This window comes from Erinaceus europaeus, chromosome 11 (genome assembly GCF_950295315.1).
Source record: "Erinaceus europaeus chromosome 11, mEriEur2.1, whole genome shotgun sequence".
In the NCBI taxonomy this organism is placed as follows: Eukaryota; Metazoa; Chordata; class Mammalia; order Eulipotyphla; family Erinaceidae; genus Erinaceus; species Erinaceus europaeus.
In genome coordinates this window covers 107,553,316-107,576,128 of record NC_080172.1, presented here as the reverse complement: position 1 = coordinate 107,576,128, position 22,813 = coordinate 107,553,316, and the positions used below count along the sequence as shown (strand labels likewise).

At 37.9% G+C, this 22,813-nt stretch overlaps 1 protein-coding gene across 8 annotated transcripts in view; it reads left to right on the top strand.

Annotated features, from left to right (window-relative positions):
• Positions 1-22,813, top strand: part of ODF2L (outer dense fiber of sperm tails 2 like) — a 49,832-nt gene that overhangs the window by 10,595 nt on the left and 16,424 nt on the right. For 5 of the 8 annotated variants that reach the window (XM_060202280.1, XM_060202279.1, XM_060202285.1 and 2 more), the window contains exons 4-9: positions 1,498-1,557; positions 1,682-1,753; positions 3,468-3,584; positions 9,457-9,642; positions 18,327-18,436; positions 20,397-20,532. In XM_060202280.1, the coding sequence (XP_060058263.1) occupies positions 1,498-1,557; positions 1,682-1,753; positions 3,468-3,584; positions 9,457-9,642; positions 18,327-18,436; positions 20,397-20,532 (681 nt within the window). Of the gene's footprint in view, positions 1-1,497; positions 1,558-1,618; positions 1,754-3,467; positions 3,585-9,456; positions 9,643-18,326; positions 18,437-20,396; positions 20,533-22,813 lie in introns of all 8 variants that reach the window. The other 3 variants (XM_060202284.1, XM_060202283.1, XM_060202282.1) reach the window with 2 other exon arrangements.

Here is a 22,813-nt window from a genome sequence, read left to right as displayed (position 1 = left end):
TGCTTAACCCAGTGAGCCACTGCATGGTCCGCAAATCTCATACTTTGTAAGTTTACGTCTCATCCCTATTCCTTCCACAGTCCATTATTTATTTTCTCTATGTACCCATTTATCTGTTCTGCACATTTCTGGTCAAGGAAATCACCTAATGGTTTGTCGTATCATCCTTTTTTCCGTGTAGTATAATATTTTTAAGCTTCATCGATGTACATATAAATATGTCATTCCTCTTTATTGCTCAGTCATGTTTGCTGGGTGGATATACTGCTGTAGCTTATTAACCTCTCATGTACACTTGTGGTGATTTTTACTTTTTTTGATGTACACTTGTGGTGATTTTTACTTTTTTTGCTGTTATAAATCTGATGTAATAATTTTTTTCTTTTGACAAGTTGTTTATACTCAAGAGAGATAAAGACACTTGCATGCCAAGCATTGTCAGCTGTCATATATCCTTTCCAAATTAAAAAATGGACTTGATAAACAGACGAACCTTCTAGAATTACGCGTTTTTTGCACTATATACATATATATGTGTATGTGTGTGAGGGGAGTAACTCATAACATTTTCACATTTTTTTTTTTTAAAATATTTATTTATTCTCTTTTGTTGCCCTTGTTTTTTTTTAATTGTTGTAGTTATTGATGTCATTGTTGTTGAATAGGACAGAGAGAAATGGAGAGAGGAGGGAAAGACAGAGAGGGGGAGAGAAAGGAAAGCATCTGCAGACCTGCTTCACCGCCTGTGAAGCGACTCCCCTGCAGGTGGGGAGCCGGGGGCTCAAACCTGGATCCTTAGCTGGTTCTTGTGCTTGGCACCACGTGACATTTTCACATTCTTAAGCAGGAATTTTATGTGATCATAAAAGTGATTAGTTTTCGTTGTTTTTATTTAAAGTGTTTACATAGAATTCTGTTGCTGATTGACTGTAATTACTATTATTATTTTGGATGCTTACTTTTTCTTTGCTCTTTCTTTATTTTATTTATTTTTAGTTGGATTGGACAAAGAAATCGAGAGGGAGGGGGTGATAGGGAGAAAGAGAGATACCTGCAGATCTACTTCACCACTAGAAAGCATTCCCTCTGCAGGTGGGGGGCAGCAATTAATTTTTTAAAAATGTAACAATTCAAGTTATAATATTTTTGCCTACCAAAAAGCAATATTGAGTTTAAATGAAATTTTTGTGATTTTATGTTATTGAAATGTACTTTTTGAGACATTATTAAGAGAATAATTTAAATTAGTTGTATGAATTGAAACAAAGATAATTTGGGACAATTAAGCCACAATCCTTCCAATAGTTTTTGAAATGTGATTTTCATACTTTATTTTAAATCGTATTGTATTTACCACCAGAATTACTGCCTGGCCCCTTTAACTGTGAATTTTATAGTGTCTAAGTAAGTTAATTTATTTCTTATGTGATGCTCATTCCATTTTCTACTCTTTTAGTTCAAGAAATAGTTTGTATCACACTTTTTTTTAATTCACAGATAGAGAATGATTTATCTGGCATACTAGAGAAATTAATTGATCATGAAAGTGAAAACACTGTAAGTCATTTCAAGCTTTGTATCTTTTTCTAACGTTTCTTGTCTATATGATGTGCCCTAGTATTAATTAGCCAATATGACTGATGTTGTGACACTGCTAATTCTCCCATTGTATTTTCTGAAGAATCTTAAGAAGAAGCTGCTTGAAAAGGAAATGCATATCCAAGAACTTTCCTCGTTGTTTCAGAATGAGAAGGTAAGCCACTCTTGAGTTTTATTCACCATCATCGATCCTTCCTGTGGAATCCCATCCCCCTATTTTCTAGCCTCTCTTCATAAATATATACAGAAAGGGTTTTAGGTTCTTTGGCTATTTCACAAGTTTACGTGTCAACATACACAGATATGTATAGGACATCTGATTTTTTTTAAATTAATTTTTAGAATTTTAATGGTACTCCAGTCAGGGTACTTGGTTATCTATTTTTACACATTAGTCACTACATAAATTTTACTTTATTTTTATTTATTCCTTTTTGGTGCCCTAGTTGTTTTATTGTTGTAGTTATTATTGTTGTCGTTGTTGGATAGGACAGAGAGAAACGGAGAGAGGAGGAGAAGACAGGGAGGGGGAGAGAAAGCTAGACACCTGCAGACCTGCTTCACCGCCTGTGAAGCGACTCCCCTGAAGGTGGGGAGCCAGTAGCTGGAACCGGGCTCTTTAAGCCGGTCCTTGCGCTTTGTGCCACATGCACTTAACCCGCTGCGCTACTGTCCCACTCCCAATTTTACTATATTTTAATCTTATTATTAAGGAATTCTGGTGTTTTTTTTTTTAATATATAATTTATCAGGAGTCATTTAAATAAAGAGGAAAGGAAAAACATTTTGATAGTTTTATTTATGTATTTGGTTTTGGGGTCTGTGTGTGTGTGTGTGTGTGCATGTGTGTATGTGTGTAGCTGGGGCCCTGTGCATGCAGAATTCCCCCATTGTGTGTGTGTGTGTGTGTGTGTGTGTGTGTGTGTATGTGTGCATGTGTGTATGTGTATAGCTGGGGCCCTGTGCATGCAGAATTCCCCCATTGTGTGTGTGTGTATGTGTGCATGTGTGTATGTGTATAGCTGGGGCCCTGTGCATGCAGGATTCCCCCATTTTGTGTGTGTGTGTATGCGTGTGCATGTGCTTGTGTGTGTGTGTGTAGTGTAGTTGGTGCCCTGTGCATGCAGGATATCCCCATTTTGGTGTGTGTGTATGTGTGTGCGTGTATGTGTGTAGTGTAGCTGGGGCCCTGTGCATGCAGGATTCCCCCATTCCAGGGATGTTTGACAGAGAGATAAATCATGGCCCTTCGGCCATCTCCTGGCATTCTCCATCTCGTGTTGGGCCTTGACTGAGGATGGGCATATGGTGAGGATAGCTATTCTCTCTGACCCTCAAAAAAAAAAAAAAGTAGGGGTAGTCATTATCAGGAACCATTCATTCTATAAATCAGAAATTAATGAGGAAAGCATCCTTTACAGCACAATACGATAGATTTTTGTAACAGAAGGAGTCCTAATGTATATAACTTTGCTGATTATAGGCTTTCTTTTTTTAAATTAGTCAATTTATTTTTTTATTTTTATTTTTCCCTTTTGTTGCCCTTGTTTATTGCCATTGTTGTTGTTATTGCTGTCGTTGTTGTATAGGACAGAGAGAAATGGAGAGTGGAGGAGAAGACACAGAGAGGGAGGCAAAGATAGACACCTGCAGACCTGCTTCACCGCTTGTGAAGCGAACCCCCTGCAGGTGGGGAACCGGGGGCTCAAACCTGGATCTTGATGCTGGTCCTTACGCTTTGTGCCATGTGTGATTAACCCGCTGCGCCACCTCCTGGCTCCCTAAGACTTTCTAGATCGTGAGTAAAATGAAAGACTAGACAAATATCAGGCATCAACACATTGACTGTTTTTGTTGTTCTATTTCAGGCAAATGCTTTGAAAGCAAACAGATTTTCAGAGTCTGTAAAAGTAGTCCATGAACGATTACAGGTCCAAATTCATAAAAAAGAAGCAGAAAATGGTAAATTAAAAGAATATATAAAGGTAAATATTCAAGGCTTGCTTTTATGGTTTGGTAAGATTTGTTAAAAGCTCTAAAACATTTCTGGAATTTTGTGATCTGAAAGAATTCAATTTACACCTTTCCATGGTACATACACATTAAAGATAAATATTTATTTTTATTTATTTATTTAAAAGATTTTATTTATTTATTTATTTATTAATGAGAAAGATAGGAGGGGAGAGAGAAAGAACCAGATATCACTCTGGTACATGTGCTGCTGGGGATTGAACTCAGGACCTCATGCTTGAGAGTCCAATGCTTTATCCACTGAGCCACCTCCCAGACCACTTTATTTATATTTATAAAAAGGAAATACTGACAAAAACCATAGGATAAGAGGGGTACAACTTCACACAATTTTCACTACCAGAACTCTGTATCCCATCCCCTCCCCTGGTAGCTTTCCTGTTCTTTATCCCTCTGGGAGTATGGACCCAGGGTCATTGTGGGATGCAGAAGGTGGAAGGTCTGGCTTCTGTAATTGCTTCCCCGCTGAACATGGGCGTTGACAGGTGGATCCATACTCCCAGCCTGTCTCTCTCTTTCCCTAGTGGGGTGGGGCTCTGGGGAATCGGAGCTCCAGGACACACTGGTGGGATTTTCTGTCCAGGGAAGTCTGGTTGGCATCATGTTAGCATCTGAAAACTGGTGGGTGGAAAAAGAGTTAACATATAAAGCCAAACAAATTGTTGACTAATCATGAACCTAAAGGCTGGAGTAGTGCAGATGAAGAGTTGCGGGGGGGGGGGGGGTCCTCCATTTTGTAGATGGCTAGTAGGACTATTTTAGTTATATTCCAAAGGGCCTGTGGTTATACTAGTTTGTTTGTTTGTTTTTCTTTCTCCTGAGCCTGAAATATGATATGCAGGTAGAGCCAAGTTATTGTCTGGGGAGATGATGTCATGGCTGGAAAAAGGACCAGAATATAATATGACACATTATAGTCACAATCACAGTGTTATCAAATAGTCTCAGCCATCATCTTAAATACAGAAAACAAAAGACTAGACAAAGTCGTCTCTGACACCTTTATGTGTGACTCAAAGTGATTATTAGTAAAGAGATTTTTGAATGTCTTGGAAACTAGACTGCTGAAATTTAAAAGGCTGGTGGTATTCTGAAAGACTCCCAACTTCTCTTTTCTTTCCTTTTTTTTTTTTTGCCTCCAGGGTTATTGCTGGGGCGCAGTGCCTGCACTATAAATCCACTGCTCTCGGGGGCTATTTTTTCCCCCTTTTGTTGCCCTTGTTGGTTATTGTTGTTATTATTATAGTTGTTATTGCTGTCATTGTTGGCTAGGACAGAGAGAAATTGAGAAAGGAGAGGAAGACAGAGAGGGGGAGAGAAAGATACCCATAGACCTGCTTCACTGCTTGTGAAGCGACCTCCCTGCAGGTGGGAAGCTGGGTCTTAAACCCGCATCCTTACTCTGGTCCTTGCGCTTTGTGCCACGTGCCCTTAACCCAGTGCACTACCGCCAGGCTCCCTGTCCTTTCTTTTCTTACTCTGTCTCCCAACTTCCACCTGCATGTGGATTCATCCAGTATTCATACCTCTCTTCTTGACCTATACCATCCAACACTTGTCCTTCTGCTTCCAGTGAATCTGAGGCAAAGACGGAGACTGTAGAGTTTCTGTTCTTGGATAGTCGGCCTTCGGTCACCACCACTGGCCACTGCCCTCCCTTTTCCTATCTGCTTCTTTAGTTGGTGCTGTTTGAGTTACCCTTTCTGTTCTACTACTGATCGCCTCATTTGAAGGTAGAGTTCTTTTACTTCTTTACTTGTGGTAAAGAATACTTTTAGTAATTCTTGCAAGACAGGGTTGTTGTTGGTGAATTGCTTCTGTTTGTTTGATAAACTTTTGATTTCTCCTTTATACTCAAAGGATAGTTTGACCGGATAGAGTATTATTACTCTAGATAATAATTATCGCTGATAATTCTTATCTCTTAATACTGTGAACGTATCATTCCATTCTCTTCTTGCTTCTCAGGCTTGGGTTGAGAAATGTGTATTTTGGTCTATACTCCTAGAGGGATAAAGAATAAGGAGCCTTTTAATGGGGGTGGGGGGTGGGATGTGGTACAGTGATGGTGGGAATTGTATGGAATGGTACTCCTCTTATCCTACAATCTTGTTAATCATTATTAAATCACTAATAAAATTAAAAAAACATAATTGGTCATTCATGCCAAATACACAATAACCTAGTTTTTAAAGTTATGAGACCATCTAGTAAGATTCAATATACAGACATAGACAGGTTGAAAGATGCATTGTACATTCTCATTGTATTATAAAAGCAAGACGTGTTGAAAATTGCTGTCAATTGTCAGAGAAATGCCTTGAGGTGAGTGCTTTGAACCCCGTAACAGCTAACTGGTAATGCAGTTAAAGGCTTTGATTTTTAGCTGACTGACTTCATGTCTGTGTTGGATTCTGATCTACTCAAGCCTTTGGTCACTATTTTGTGATTTTAAGAAATGTTTAAAATGTACAGAAAATTATTATGTTGACCAGCTTATTTTTGTCGTAGCTTGGGTTCCACACCACTCTGGATGACTGTTTCAGCTCCCTCTTCTTTTCTTCCTCTTTCTCCTCCTCCTCCTCCTCCTCTTCCTTTTCTTCTTCTTCCTCTTCTCCTCTTATGGAGATATGACATTTTATCCATAATGTGTGTTTATTAAAATATTTTTATTAAAATTAAGTAGGATTTTAGTATTAAGTTTGGTATTTGCTATTCATATTATTTGAAGAACCAAAAAGTCCTAAGATTTTTTTTCAAGATTTTCTTCCAATACACTGAGTTCAGATTACTTTATACAAATGACACTGTTTAGAAATGATTAAAAGAAGTTGTGTTTGATTACTGATTTTTAAAAAATTCTCTCTAACGCAGACACTTGGAATTGAAGGAATCAAGTTAATGGGTGCTGTCAGATTTACTTACTAGTTTTAATTTACTGATATTTTTAAAAAGTATTTTTCTGAGAACACAGTGAACTCAGTTGGCAGCATAAATATCAGAGTTTTGGCTCATTGAATTAAATTTTTATAGTGGGTCTTGAAATTATTTTATTCTCTGAAGCTATTTTAAAAATATTTAGCAACTTTTTTTTTCTCTTTGAATTTTTACATTATGGCAGCTAGAACTAGAATATTTTATAAGAAATAATGGTTTTTCTCTAGACCATGCAACATGTATAGTTTTTTTTTTCTTCGTGGAGAAAAAAACCAAAGTATTGACTAAATATGTAATCAAAATCATTTGACAAATGACTTTTGAAATTATTAAAATAGTACGATAGTTAAAGTACCTTAGAATTGTCTTTGGTTTTAGTATTTGTTAAACTGAATGAGGAAATCTTGATTGGAACCTTGTTTAAAAAAAAATCATTTCATTTGTGGTATTTAAAAAAGGTTTCTTGGGGACCAGGTGGTGGCGCACCTGGTTGAGCGCACATGTTACAGTGTTCAAGAACCCAGGTTCAAGCCCCTGGCCCCCACCTGCAGGGGGAAAGCTTCACAAGCGGTGAAGCAGTGCTGCAGGTGTCTCTCTGTCTCTCTCCCTTTCTATCACCCCCTTCCCTCTCAATTTCTGACTGTCTCTGTTCAGCAAATAAGTAAAGATTAAAAAAAATTTTTTTAAAGTTTCTTATTGAAAAGATAGCAGTTGCATATTCATGGTGCAATGGTGACACCTTGTGGTTATTTTCAGGAATGACAACTGTATATCCTGTGCTTTAATACTTTTAATAGGTAGTTTTCTATATTGTTCTTATTTGTTTATACTCTACTACTTACTAGAACATTTTAGCCCTTTTTATTTTAGTATATATATTTGTATTTATATATGTATATATTTACTGACAATGAAAAAATTCTTTGCTTTTCTCTTAGTTTATTTAGTCATTTCTCAGAGACAAATCTTGTTTATGATGTACTTTTAAATCTTTTTAAAAACATTTAAAAATTATCTTTATTTATTATATAGAGACAACCAGAAATTGATAGGGAAAGGGAAGATAGAGAGGGAGAGAGAGAGACACCTGTAGCACTGCTTCACCACTCACAAAGCTTTCCTCCTGCAGGTGGGGACTGGGGCCTTGAACCTGGATCCTTGTGCATTGTAACATGTGTGCTCAACCAGCTGCACCACCACCTGACCCCACTTTTCTTTTCTTTTTTTTTTTTTTTAATTTAAGAAAGGTTTAATTAACAAAACCATAGGGTAGGAGGGGTACAATTCCACACAATTCCCACCACCCATTCTCCATATCCCACCCCCTCCCCTGATAGCTTTCCCATTCTCTATCCCTCTGGGAGCATGGACCCAGGGTCATTGAGGGTTGCAGAAGGTAGAAGGTCTGGTTTCTGTAATTGCTTCCCCGCTGAACATGGGCGTTGACTGGTCGGTCCATACTCCCAGTCTGCCTCTCTCTTTCCCTAGTAGGGTGGGTCTCTGGGGAAGCTGAGCTCCAGGACATGTTGGTGGGGTCTTCAATCCAGGGAAGCCTGGCCGGCATCCTGGTGGCATCTGGAACCTGGTGATTGAAAAGAGAGTTAACATACAAGGCCAAACAAATTGTTGAGCTGACCCCACTTTTCAGTCTCAACTTTAGTGAAAGCAGAGCATGGTTGATGTTGAGCATAAGTAGAACAGCTAAGTAGAAGCTGCCCCTATTTTTGTGGATTCTTGAATTTTCAAAATTTCAATTTGAATGGGAGGCCAGAATCTATAAATTCTGTAATAATTTGCATTATGGCAGGATTGCATAACTTTCAAAAATGTAAAAATACCTCAATATAAATATATCACAGACTTCTAGTTCTGCTATTATGTCCTTTTTTTTTTTTTTTTCTTTTGTCAATTGAGGTAGTGCTGGCTTGCACTACTGTACATGTGTTGAGTATAGTTTCACACCTCTTCAAATGTATGTTCCTGTACCATGGCCATGACCAAAGTCCCTCTATCTCCTCTGCATTCTTCAACCTCTTCCCCTACATCCCTTTCGGTACAACAACTCCAAGGGTTTGTCTTTTTCTCTTCCTTTGCTTTAAGTCTTTATATTCCACAGATGACTGAAGTGACCAAGTACTCACCTTTCTCTTTCTAAGATTCCACTTAACAGGACCCTCTTTCATCCCATTCGTGCCGTTCCTTAGAGTAGGTCTGTGTCTTTTCTTATGGGTTCAAGCCCCTGGTCCCCACCTGCAAGGGGAAAGCTTTGCAAGTGAAGCAGGGCTCCAGGTGTCTCTCGGTCTCTTTCCTTCTCTGTCACCACCTTCCCTCTTGATTTCTGGCTCTCTCTGTCTAATAAATAAATAAACATAATTTTAAAAAAATTGTTAAATAAAACTATACTGATCTCATCATTCACTGCTTTCTCCAAATGTTGTCATACCTTCTTTAAGCCTTTATCACTCAAACTGAAAATGTAATATAGCCGTGTATATCACTGCTCAGAACTTCGTGTTTTTTATTGCTTGAATTGTTTTCAGCTCAACTATGTCTTCTTGAACGTTTTAGGAAAGATAGTGTTTGTACTATAATACCAGTATCTTTCTTTACCAGTGTAGCATTCATTTTCTATAGATATATTTTAAACTCTTTTATCACTAGTTACAAGTAAACATTGGTAAAAATCATTTCTCTTTAGCTCTTTTTTTTTTTTTTTTTTACTAAGCACATGGTTAATTCTTTTTGATAAAAAAAAAAAAACCTTTAAGGAAGATTACATATTTCACAATGTTACCACAAACATTGGAGTTCTAAAATGCTGTCAATGCTGCTAATACCTGCCTATCTATCTATCTATCTATCTATCTATCTATCTATCTATTTTAGAGCTTAGAAACCAAGATAGCTGAATGGCATTTGCAGCTGAAGAAGAATAAGCATGAAACGGTGGCAATGAAAGAATTTAGTAAGCAGAAAACTCTAGCTCTAAAAAAGGCATCTAAAATTTATAAGCAAAGGCTTGAACATTTTACCGGAGTCATGGAAAAACTTACTTTCCAAATTAAAGATCAGGTAAGTGATCTTTTGATTTTAAATTATTTTTTTCTTTTTCTTTAAAGTTATATTATTTTGTCTGTAGATTTTTTCCCCCCCTTTGTGAGGCTTTTGCTACTGTTTTGCTATGGTTGGTTTTTGTTTTAAAAGATGACAACAATGTCAAATTTGCAACTCTAATTACTTTTCATTTCTTTGGGAACTTAAAGGGTAGGTTAAATTTATTTCAAAGCTTCAGTGGCCAACTAAGGTTAACAGTTTTTAACATATTCTTTTGGAAGTTTGCAGTATAGGCTAAAGCACTTTGGAAGCCCTTTGTAAAGCATTATAATGATGGGTACCAGTTCCTACCACGGATTTAAACACTTTTCTTTAACACACAAAACTCTTGGAACTGGTTCTGAAGAACACCAGTTTGGGAAATGCTGACTTATATTATGAGACCATCTGACTTTAGTCAGTAATTCCTTTCACTTAAACTCTGATGCATTTAAAACCATATGCTGACGTAAACACACCATCTGAAAGTTCTCTGGGTATAGTACAAAGTTGAAAAACAAACTTTGTGCTTTATTGTTCTTAGGGAATTATTATATTTATTCAATTATCCATTAAAAATTCTTTTTTTCTTTTTTGATGTCTCATTGCTAAAAGCCCTATGTCAAGGCCTGTACAATTATAAGAGGATTTTTAAGAAGAAGACATATTTGCCTAAACATTTGTGTAAACAGAACAAGGATATTTTTTAAGTTGAGATGTTAGCATTTTGAGGTGCTGATATTTAACTTATATTTGAAAGCATCTAATATAGCAACTGAAGACAGAGTTTAAAATCTAGAAAGCTGGGAGTCGGGCGGTAGTGCAGCGAGTTAAGCGCACATGGCGCAAAGTGCAAGGACCAGCTAAGGATCCTGGTTCAAGCTCCTGGCTCCCCACCTGCAGGGGAGTCGCCTCAGAAGCAGTGAAGCGGGTCTGCAGGTGTCTATCTTTCTCTCCCCCTCTTTGTCTTCCCCTCCTCTCTCCATTTCTCTCTGTCCTAACAATGACTACATCAATAACAACAACAATAATATTAACTACAACAATAAAAAACAGCAAGGGTGACAGAAAGGGGAAAAAAAATCTAGAAAGCTGTAGACCTTGTGGAATTCCTGAAGACATTCCTGGGTGGTTAAAAACTAATCAAGTCCGGAGTTGGGCCGTGGTGCAGCGGGTTAAGCGCAAGTGGCGTAAAGCACAAGCACCGGCTGAAGAATCCTGGTTTGAACCCCCGGCTTCCCACCTGCAGGGGCTTCTCTTCACAGGCGGTGAAGCAGGTCTGCAGGTGTCTGTCTCTCTCCTTCTCTGTCTTCCCCTCCTCTCTCCATTTCTCTCTGTCCTATCCAACAACGACGATATCAATAACCACAACAATGTTAAACAACAGGGGCAACAAAAGGGAAAATAAATAAATAAGTAAATATTAAAAAATAAAAAAAAACTAATCAAGTCATTAACATTCTTGGGATTTTTCTTTTTAAATAGTATCAGTTATGCCTCAGACCATGGTATACACAGTCCCCTTTACATATCACGCTTGCTGCATTGTGGAGGGGACATAGCCTGCTTATTCGTAAAGTAGGCAGCATAATAGAGTACAAAAGTGGTATTTGGAGTCTCATCAAAACTGCCTATGGTGGGAGTCGGGCGGTAGCACAGCGGGTTAAGCTCACGTGGCGCAAAGTGCAAGGACCAGAGTAAGGATCCCAGTTTGAGCCCCTGGCTCCCCACCTGCAGGGGAGTCGCTTCACAGACAGTGAAGCAGGTCTGCAGGTGTCTATCTTTCTCTCCCCCTCTCTGTCTTCCCCTCCTCTCTCCATTTCTCTCTTTCCTATCCAACAACGACAATAATAATAACTACAACAATAAAACAACAAGGGCAACAAAAGGGAAAATAAATATTAAAAAAGAAAATAAAACTGCCTATGATGTGGATGAAAGTGTCTTTTTCTTTCCCTAGGACTCATGCACTGATTTTGATTTAGCGTAACAATTCAAACAAGTGAGCTATGGCAGTTACTGTTTGTGAAGTTCAAAGTACAGTGTTGTCTTCCTATGTATTTGACAAAAGATACAAAATGGCTTGGGGTGGGGGGTGGCGGGCAGGCAGTGAGTGGTACACACAGTTGAGTCTAGTTTTTAGATTTTTTTTTTTTGCCTCCAGAGTTATCACTGGGGCTTGGAGCCCACACTATGAATTCACTGCTCCGGGAGGCTCTTTTTTTTTTTTTTTTTGAGAGAGAGAGATGAAGGGAAAATAGAAAGGGGGGAGAAAGATAGACACCTGCAGACCTGCTTGAAGCATCCCCACTGCAGGTGGGAGCCAGTGGCTTGAACCAGGATCTCTGCACACGTTCTGTGCTCTTAACCAGTGCGCTACTGCCTGGCCCCTGCACAGCTGCATTATATGTCAACCATGTGTAAGGACAACATGGGTTTAAGCCCCAACCCCCACCCCGCAGGAGGGGCAAGTTTCATGAGCAGTGAAGCAATGCTGCAGGTGTGTGTGTATGTCTGTCTCTCTTTTCCCCACCCATCTCAACTTCTCTCTAATAAATACTGTTTTACTGTATTTTATTGGATATGAAGAACCACGACCTTAGATCTTAGCTGTTTTTTTTTTTTTTCTCAAGATTGTTTTGGCAATTCTAGGTCTTTTCTGGTTCCAGATAAACATTTGTAGCATTTTTTTCTTTTTTCTTTTAGGTTTTTTTTTTAATAATTTATTTCTTTATTGGGGAATTAATGTTTTACATTCAACAGTAAATACAATAGTTTGTACATGCATAACATGTATTAGCTGTTCTTAAGATGCAATTTTTAAAAAAAATGTTAGTCATTTAATAATGATTAACAAGATTATGGGATAAGAGGGGTCCAATTCCATACAGTTCCCACCACCAGAGTGCCATATCCCCTCCCCTCCATTGGTAGGTTCCCTATTCTTTACCCCTCTGGGAGTATGGACCCAGGATCATTATGGGGTGCAGAGGGTCTGGCTTCTGTAATTGCTTCTCTGCTGGATATGGATATGGATATTGACAGGTCGATCCATCGATCCAAACTCCCAGACTGTGTCTTATCTTTTCCTAGTGGGGCAGGGCTCTGGGGAGGGGAGGTTCCAAGACACATCGGTGAGGTTGTCTGTCCAGGGAAGTCATGTTGGTATCATGGTAGCATCTGCAACTCGGTGACTGAAAAGCACTAAAATATAAAGCAGAAAAAAATGTTTAATAATCAGGAACCTAAAGGTAAGAATCTATCAGATGAGATTTGGAGATCTTTATGTTGGAAGAAGCTAGACAGTCTACATTAGGTATATTCCAAGGAGCCCATGTCTTAGGCTACCGGGTCAAGTTTGATTCTAAATCTCTGACAGGTTTGTAGTTCTAAGAGTCCAGAGGAAAACCCCTTCTCTTTGGGAGATGTGGACAAAAGGTTCAGGTTCCTGAAGTTAGTTAGTTGCTTAGGTTTTTTTTTTTTTTTTTTTTTGAGCACTTTTCGGAACTTTGGAAGATGCAGACCCAAAGGTCAAAAGCCTGAAGTTTTGTTGCCATGTGGTTTGTGAGGAGAATCTTGTAAACTACCTTTCAGTGAGAATCACAGGAGGCCTTTCTAAGCAGCCATTTCTGGAATACTCACTCTCTGGATTGTATGTTGTAAAAGGCTTGGCCATGTATAGGAGAATTATAAAAAGCTTCCTTGACTTGGTGGGAATAACTTTGGCATAATACATCATAATGGTGAGACACATCAGCATTTCTGAGTGCAAGAGATGTGGTTCTGTCATCAAAGACCCTCCTGCTACTATTTCCCAAGAGTCCATTTATACTTTGCCATAGCTGTTGATCAAAAATAAATGATGGTGATTGGGGCCAGGTCAGTCCAGTTCATTCTCTTACTAAGGCTAATTTTAGTCCTTCTTTCTTTTTTTGTTTGTTTGCTTGTTTTGTTTACTTTTACTTTATTTGAGCTAACTTTAGATACTGTCCGTGTGACTTTACTAGATGACCGATCATGATAAGGGCAGTGGTAATACCATTGTGTTGGCAGAACCTTAATTGTTTTAATTGTTTGTCGGGTAAAATGAGTTTCTCTATCAGTGGCAGCTTTTCTGAGGATACCCATAAAAAGATTTTTTTCTGTAAGTTTCGTAGTTATAATTTGGGCGTCAGCCATTTGGCATGGGTGGGATTCAATCCATCTTAAAAACATACAATGACTATAGAAACGCGTGAATAATACGTTAGAAGAGGCCGCTGAAGGAAATTCATTTGTAAGTGTTCAGATGGCCCAGTAGGTGGTGAGAATCCCCCATCTCAGGGTCTCTCTAGGTTTCTGAGTTTGACAAGTCAGACATGAACCAGTCAGGCAACCTTGGAGCAGTTCTCCCACCGGCCCTCTGCCCTTACTCATATCATTTTGTCTGTGCTGTGATGAGCTGCAAAATGCAGAGTTTTCGTTAGTTACTGTGTGGAGCAGGCAGGGGCGTTGTGTGCTTGTGTTAGTTCAATGCTTCACTCTGCTTTTTCATTATTTGGAGAGAGAGAGAAAGAAGGTGAGTGTCAGCAGTTGCATGTGGTGCCAGGGCCGGAGCCTGGGTGACAAGCCTGGCAGGACCTGGCAGGACCCCCGCTCTACTGACTGAGCGATCTCTCCAGCCCTGTAGAGCTTTGCAATGCTGGTTTTTTTTTTTTTTTTTTTAAGGATTTAGGAACAATCCAGAATTAGAGTATTCTCATTTAATATTGAATTTGCATCCTTGTGGGTTCCTAAATTGTTATCCAGCTTGGGTGCCTATTTTTTTTTCTTTCATAGAAATATCATTAAAGCTTTATTAGAATAATTCTTAACAAAATTTATTTTAAATTTCATATGGAGATGATTACAGTGCTGCTGATTTAGCATGGATGACTTTTAGAAGTGCTGAAGCCTTCTCTGATCCTCAGGCTCTGTTTTTTCTAGTATGAGCTTCGACTGACTTTAATAATTATAACTGGGTTATGCAAGGGAATAAGAGAGAACAGATTGTTTAGTTGGGGCCCTTTTTCTGTTGTGGTTGTTGTTGTTGTTGGTGGTGGTGGTGGTGGTGGTGGTGGTGTGTGTGTGTGTTTAATTGGGTTTCTGCTACAAGTGGGAAAACCTTTTCTGTTTCCAAATATACCAAAGTCATGGACCACCCCAAAGGCATCTCTGCTGTCATATTAGCATTTTCCTGATTTACCTTTGGCTAGATGACAAGCCCAAGTGAGGACACGCAGTTCTACTGTTGAATTAACTTAAGCTGGACAAATCTTCCTCTTTCCAAGAGTTCCCAATAACGAGGTGGCTTAGCATATCCTGCTTGACACCCCCCCACCCCATTCTGCGGCAGGGACCTGCCAATGACAAGTATCACATCTGAGTTTTTTTTAATGGTGTATCCTGTATGTCAGTGTGAAGGGTCAAAAGCTGTGGCCAGGTCTACACAGTTAGAGTGATCAGGTAAGGCTAATAAGATGGTGTGAGTTAGAGTGCTTAAGACAAATGTTAGAAGGTGAAAGGAGAGGTTCTCTCATTAGGTGTAGTTGGCTCGCTAATTTTTTAAATTTTTTAGCCTGAGGTAAGTTTAATAGACTCAACAGCATGAGGTTCTTATACATTTAAATAATTCTAACTCCTATTCTGCTTTAACATTAAACATGCTAAATATAGTGTGAATTACCTCTGGATTCGGGGTCTAATTGTAAACTATACCAACAGTATATATACGTATTAGTTATATACTATTGTAAACTGTATACCAACAGTGTATATATACGTATTAGTTATATACTATTGTAAACTGTGTACCAACAGTGTATATATACGTATTAGTTATATACTATTGTAAACTGTGTACCAACAGTGTATATATACGTATTAGTTATATACTATTGTAAACTGTGTACCAACAGTGTATATATACGTATTAGTTATATACTATTGTAAACTGTGTACCAACAGTGTATATACGTATTAGTTATATACTATTGTAAACTGTGTACCAACAGTGTATATATACGTATTAGTTATATACTATTGTAAACTGTGTACCAACAGTGTATATATACGTATTAGTTATATACTATTGTAAACTGTGTACCAACAGTGTATATACGTATTAGTTATATACTATTGTAAACTGTGTACCAACAGTGTATATACGTATTAGTTATATACTATTGTAAACTGTGTACCAACAGTGTATATACGTATTAGTTATATACTACTGTAAACTGTATACCAACAGTGTATATACGTATTAGTTATATACTAAGCAACTGAGCCTGTGCTTTCTACCATGCTTTTGTATTGTTGTTGGATTTCCTTCCTTCCTTCCTGCTATCCCTCCTTCCTTCCTTCCTTCCTTCCTTCCTTCCTTCCTTCCTTCCTTCCTTCCTTCCATTGCCACCAGGGTTATCACGGGAGCTCAGTGCTGGCACTACAAATCCGCCACTCGAAACAGTTATTATCCCTGCGCCCTCTCTCTCTAATGGAGCAGAGAGAAATTGAGAGGGGAGGGGAGAGACACCTGCAGACCTGCTTCACCATTCATGAAGCATCCTGCTAAAGCCAGGGAGCCCGGGGCTCGAACCCCAGTCCTTACGTGGGTCCTTCAGCATAATACTATATTCACCACTGTCTGGCCTCCCTATTATTAGAATTTCTGAAGGCTATTTATCACTTAGATTTTAGCTTACTTAAGTAGACCCTGCTCTGCCTATCGACTTCCTAGTTGAATTAGTGAAATCAGTATCTTAAATTTTCTTCAGAGCTTTTATTTATTCATTTTTTTCTTTTTCTTGAGAGGGTCGACACTTGACAGTGCATTCACTGTTACCTGTGTACAGTTTCATTATGTACACAGTGCCCCAGTTTCCCTCTCCCCTCTCCCCTTCTTTTGCTTTGGTGCAAAACACCACATCTAGACCACGTTTCACTTTGTGCTCTCCCTCCCCATCCCTACTGATAAAGGCCTGCTTAGAAGTGAGATCATTCGGTACCCAGCCTTCTTTTTCTGGCTTATTTAGTCTTTAAAAACGGTTAGTGTGAGACTCCATACGTAGTCCAGTCCATCCCCTAGAGGACTCAACTTACCATGTACAAATAAATACCCGAGTTTGGGCCAACAGCACTCCATGGGGGGCACCTGCAGTGGGGGAGGAAGCATCCTGAGTGGTGTGGGAGCCTTAGTGTGTCTTTATTAGTCACTCTCTCTCCTGTGTCTTTTCTCTATTTAGATGATAGAAAAAAAGGGACTTCTGGGAGCCATGGTTGGGCAGGCATGGAGTCCCAACCAGTGGTCAAAACCCTGGTAACCAAAAAAAAGAAAGAGAAAAGACTATCAGTGTGACAAACATAAGGACACCATTGTTTTCTCCTAACAGACGCTAATAACACTGCTCACCAGTTGACAGGCGGAAAGCAAGAAAGCGCCGACTAAATGTCAGCTGACTTTCTATATCTGAGTGTTTCCTTAGTAGTTATTGTCTCTGTTGTCATTCTAGTGAGTTTGTTTCTTTAAATATTTTATTTATTTATTTTCCCTCTTGTTGCCCTTGTTTTATTGTTGTAGTTATTATTGTTGTCATTGCTGTCATCGTTGTTGGATAGGACAGGGAGAAATAGAGGAGGGGAAGACAGAGAGAGGGAGAGAAAGACAGACACCTGCAGACCTGCTTCACCGCTTCTCAGGTGACTCCTCTGCAGGTGGGGAGCCGGGGGCTCGAACCAGGATCCTTATGCCGGTCCTTGTGCCTTGTACCACGTGCATTTAGCCCACTGCGCTACTGCCCGACTCCAGTGAATTTGTTTCTTTATTATGGCAAGTAGATGGGGATGCAGTGGCTGTAATTTACTAGGTAGGACTGCAAGAGAAGATTCATTTGACAGTTACTTATTGAGTGCAGTAGGCCAGCCATAGATTACTCAAGACTCTAGTAATGAACAAAACAGACCAAAAAAAAAAAGCTGTCTCTTGGAAGGGATTTATCCACAAAGTAGATATACCGCTACCAGTTTAATCTCTTTTGCTGACAGTACCACTGTGTGAATGCTGACGGAGTTCACCTCTACAACAAACTGGCATCATTGTAACAAAAATAAAGCTGTCTTATTAACTGCTGTAAAATTGGGGCATTGCAGCAGTTTCTATGTAAACCATTGAGGTCATCCTTCTCTGATGTTTATTGATGTTTATGTGGTTTCTAGTTTCTTTTGTCTATGTATTTTGTCTATGTACAATAAAGATATAAACATATCTTTATTAACTGTGAAACATTGGAAAGTTACATCATATCGCAAAGTTGGAGCTGCCACTATGGGCATATAAACTAATAGTGATGTGAATATTTTCTTAAGGTTTACCTTGATTTTTTTTTTCTATTTTCAAGAGTTTTGCACTGAAATCTTCTGTTACAACAGTTCTGACCCCCAACTGCACTGGAGGAAGTTTCAGTGCTGTGGTCTCTTTTTGCCTCTGGGTGCTGTCACTCTGGGGTTTCAATAACAAACAAACAAACAAAAAAGGTTTCTTACTTTGTAGGATGTGTTTCATTGTTTATAATGTATTTTGTGTTTAGTACCCTGAACAAAACCAAAGCATTATTAAATTACAAGATGAGTACTTTATGTATTTTTAGGAAGCCAAGTTGTCTGAAACAATTTCAGCTTCCAATGCCTGGAAAAGTCATTATGAGAAAATTATAATAGAAAAAACTGAATTGGAAGTTCAGATTGAAACAATGAAAAAGTAAGAAAAAAAACTTAGAATACTTTAATTGTTTATAAGAAGTGATTTTGGCTCCTTCTGGATTACATGTGTTGAATATGTCTCAGGTTTGCTATTTTTGGTATTTATAATTCTATATTACTTTCTTGCTCTAATATAAAAATAAAATAGAAATTATTACCCAGTAAAATAATTTGATGTTAACATTTCAAGATTTTGAAGCTGTGGTAGTTTTAAAAATAACATTTTGGATAGACAAAAAGAGAAATTGTAGAGAGCTTCCTCCCTACAGAGAGGGACCGGGCTTGAAACTAGATCCTTGAGCACAGTTTTTTAAAAAGTTTATTTATTTCTTTTTATAAGTTATTTAATATTGATTTACAAAATGATGAGACAACATAATTCTACGTCATTCCCACCACCAGAGTTCTGTGTCCCCATTCCTTTTATGGGAAACTGCAGTCAAAGTCACTCCCAAGGTCACAGGTATGGGTTGACTATTATTTCTGTAAATAAATATATATGCCCATTTTTTGTCTATGGTCCTGCCTTCTCTTCCTTTCTCAGTCACACCTATATCTATTGCTACTTCTGAATGTCCTTCCTTTTCCCCTCTTTTCTCTCTAGGTCTTAATGGAGTTAGAGTTCAGAGCCCTCTGGTCATCCCCCCATAGCATTTCTCCCTCTCTGGGAGTATGGACCAGAATTCTATATAGGGTGCAGGAGGTGGACGTTTTAGCTTCTGTAACTGCTTCTCCGCTAGATAAGGGGGTTGGCAGGTCTATCTATACCGCCACTTGAGCACTGTTAATGGGAGTGCTTCACCAGCTGCACCACCCCCCAGGCCCATGAAGCCATGTTATCATTTGATATTTGAGCATCAATCAGTATATCACCTAGCTGTAGTAATGTGGTAGCAATCAGTGAATTCAGAGGTTTGTGCATGTTTGATAACCACGGAGTGGCCTCCCAGCCTCCCCCCTTTCATTTGATATTAATTTACAGAGTGGAAAGTGGGGAAGGGAGGGAGGGAGAGAGAGAGGAAGAGAGAGAGAGAGAGAGAGCACAGTACTAATTCATCATCCATGGAACTTCCTGAGTGCTGAATATGGGTCTCATAATTACATGCCTTGAACCCTGGGCTATATGTGTGGTAGGGCACACACTCTACTGAGTGAGCAGCCTGGCTCCCAGCCCCTATAGTAAATGACCATATTGATTTTGTCTTAAAGCGGAGTACACAGCAATGTTGACAATTAAAGTGTAAATACTTCTGAAATTCTAAAAATTATTCTTCCTTAAGGAGTCTTAGAGCACAACAGATAAAAATCAATGATTCTAAAGTACATTTATTTATGCTTTGAAATTCATTATTGATATTCTAATTTTAGTAAACCATATATATTTTGTTTTGAACATTTTCTGTATGTTCTTTTCAGTTTTATCATTGAGGGATAGCATATAATTTGCTCTAAAGAGTAGTTACTGTTGTCTCATTTTTTTTTCTTTTACTGGGGGTTAATGATTTATAATACAGTTGTTGATAGATAGGTACAACCTTTCATCTCTCCATAATGGGTCTCTTACACTCTCTTCTCCAACTTGGGTCCTTCTCACTATCATAGGCCTCACTGGATCTTTTTTTTTTTTTTTTTTTGTGCTGAACCTTGTCCCTGAATTTTGTGTACGTGTGTGCATACATAGGAAGAAGAGAGAGACATATATACTTATAGATGGTAGTCTTGGCATTTTTATTAAAAAGCAAACAAAGTGAATGTTTTGTTATATTTTTCATTGACATCAATGGGTACTTACTATCCTAATCAAGGTTACTGCTTCTTGTTTTTCTTATTCTGTGAATATTAACTTTTGAAATGGTGGACTCTAATCAAATGATTTCAGAAACATAATTAAAATATGTTATTTGAATGAAATTTTCTATGACTTTTAGACAGTATCTCCTTTTTTTTTTTTTTTAAAGGCAAATCACTAAACTTTTGGAAGACCAGAAGAAAATGGAAGACCATGGAAAAAATTCATGTGAAGAAATTCAAAGAAAACTTCACTCAACTGAATATGAAAATGAAACTCTCAGTCTTGAGAATACAAAATTAAAGGTACTCTGTTTGGGTTTGTGTAGTAAAAACTTATTCTACCAAGAAGTAATTTTAAATAATAGCAACTTTAGAATAGTGCTTTTGTATAACTTTCCCGTTTATGTTTCCTTATTGTTTTAGGGTATCCTTATAACACGTAATTTGTAAAATATATCCCTGTCTATGCGCAGATAGACACATGTATTTGTGTATGTATTTAAAATGTTTATAATTGTTTATACAGACACATGTATACAAAATTATTTTCAGCAGTATTAAATGAGATTTATAAAACAAATATTTTTTTCATAGCTTTAAAAATTAAGAAAAAAAACAACTTATCCAACTTAAGTACTTAAGGGAATCATCCCACATCATATTCACTTTAATGCATAAGATTATTTCTAGGAGTGAGGGTCATGATAGGATATAGTCTCACAATTGGCCAATTGGAAACCAGAATGTTCTTGACTGCTTCCTAACCAGAAAGAATTTTCAATTTAGGCAATTCAAAGGAATGGTAGACTTGTATATGTGATAAAAATGAAGGTTTTGAAAAATCTTGTATATATACACACACACACACACACACACACACACACACACACAATTATATTAAGGTATTTGATCTCTTAATGAGATACACATGTAACCAAATAAAACTTGGTGAATGCTGGTAGTACCATTCTAGAACACTGTTCTTGGAGAGTAAAACAAAAGACAGAAGAGGAGGCAGAATTGGAAGGTCAAAACTGACACGATTTCACAGAACCTAACCTCTTTTACAACTCTTTCTAATCATAGGCTGTGACCCTCACCCTCATCACTAAAATAGCTACTGAAACTCCATCCATCCACTGTTACCAAATTCTACACAACAGAACGGAGGGGAGACGAGATAATTACCTGACGTTTTCCCTCTCCTCCTTCACTTGAGGGAAATTTCTGTACTACTCAACACACTGATTGGCTTCGATGTGCAACTCTGTGGAGCTGAAGGGAGAGCAGATGTAGTCTTTTAAGTATCCTAAGCTCCGACAAATACAAATCCTCATTATTTTCTATAGTTCATTCATTTATATTTTTCTGTATGTCTTTCTGCATTTTTAATGCTCCTAAAGTTTAAAATATATATATATATATTTTATCAGTTTCTTTTTTCATTTTCTTTTTCTTTTTTTTTTTTTTTCGCCTCCAAGCCAGCACTACGAATCCACTGCTCCTGGAGGCTATTTTTCCCATTTTGTTGCCCTTGTGGTTGTTATTGTTATTGTTGTTATAGCTGTTGTTGTTGTTCTAAGATAGGATAGAGAGAGGAGGGGAAAACAGAGAGAGGGAGAGAAAGCTAGACACCTGCAGACCTGCTTCACCGCCTGTGAAGTGACTCTTAATTCTCAGTATCTTCTTGTGATTATTATTAATTTTTTTTTTGCTTAGAAATTTTGCTATCTTAAATTTAAATAAAAATTTACCTGGACATTCTGTGAAAAATGTTAAAGCAGTTTTATATTGGATAAATATGAAAAATTACTATAAGTAGAGACAAATAGTTTATCTGTTTTTCCCCCTCATAATTAAACAGGTTTTTTTTTTATCGTTGTTGTAGTTATGATTATTGTTGTTGTTATTGATGTCGTTATTGTTGGATAGGACTGGGAGAAATGGAGAGAGGAGAGAAAGACAGACACCTGCAGACCTGCTTCACCGCCTGTGAAGCGACTTCCCTTCAGGTGGGGAGCCGAGGGCTCAAACCGGGATCCTTAAATGGGTCCTTTCGCTTCGCACCACGTGCGCTTAACTCAGTGCGCTACCGGCCGACTCCCCAACCGGTAGTCTTCTTAACCACTTATTTAGTGAGTCATGTTCTCCTTATAAATTTGCAAAAATCTAATCTTTGTCATATACTAAGTATAACGGTATGTGTACTTCTTTTCTATGGCATGGAACGCAGTATTCTTAAGTTAATATCTTAATTATTTATACATCTTTTGATTAAAAATTAGTAACGAGACTGTCGTGTTTTTCTTCCCCTTTCCAATTATATTCCTGAAATTTTCTTTCAAAAGCCTGTGAGTCTGTTCTATTTTACCTGTGTAATTAAAAATTATTTTTGCCAAAATACTCCTCCACCGTAAGGTTTATACTATTAGTTGAAAATGAAGAGTTTTACTAACTTGGAAAAAAACACACACCTAATTTATCAATAATATTGAATGTTTCTATCCAGGAACAGGGTCTTTCTGTTTTCAGATCTTTTTTTTTTGTCAATAATATATTTTAGAACTTTTTAAGAATATATATA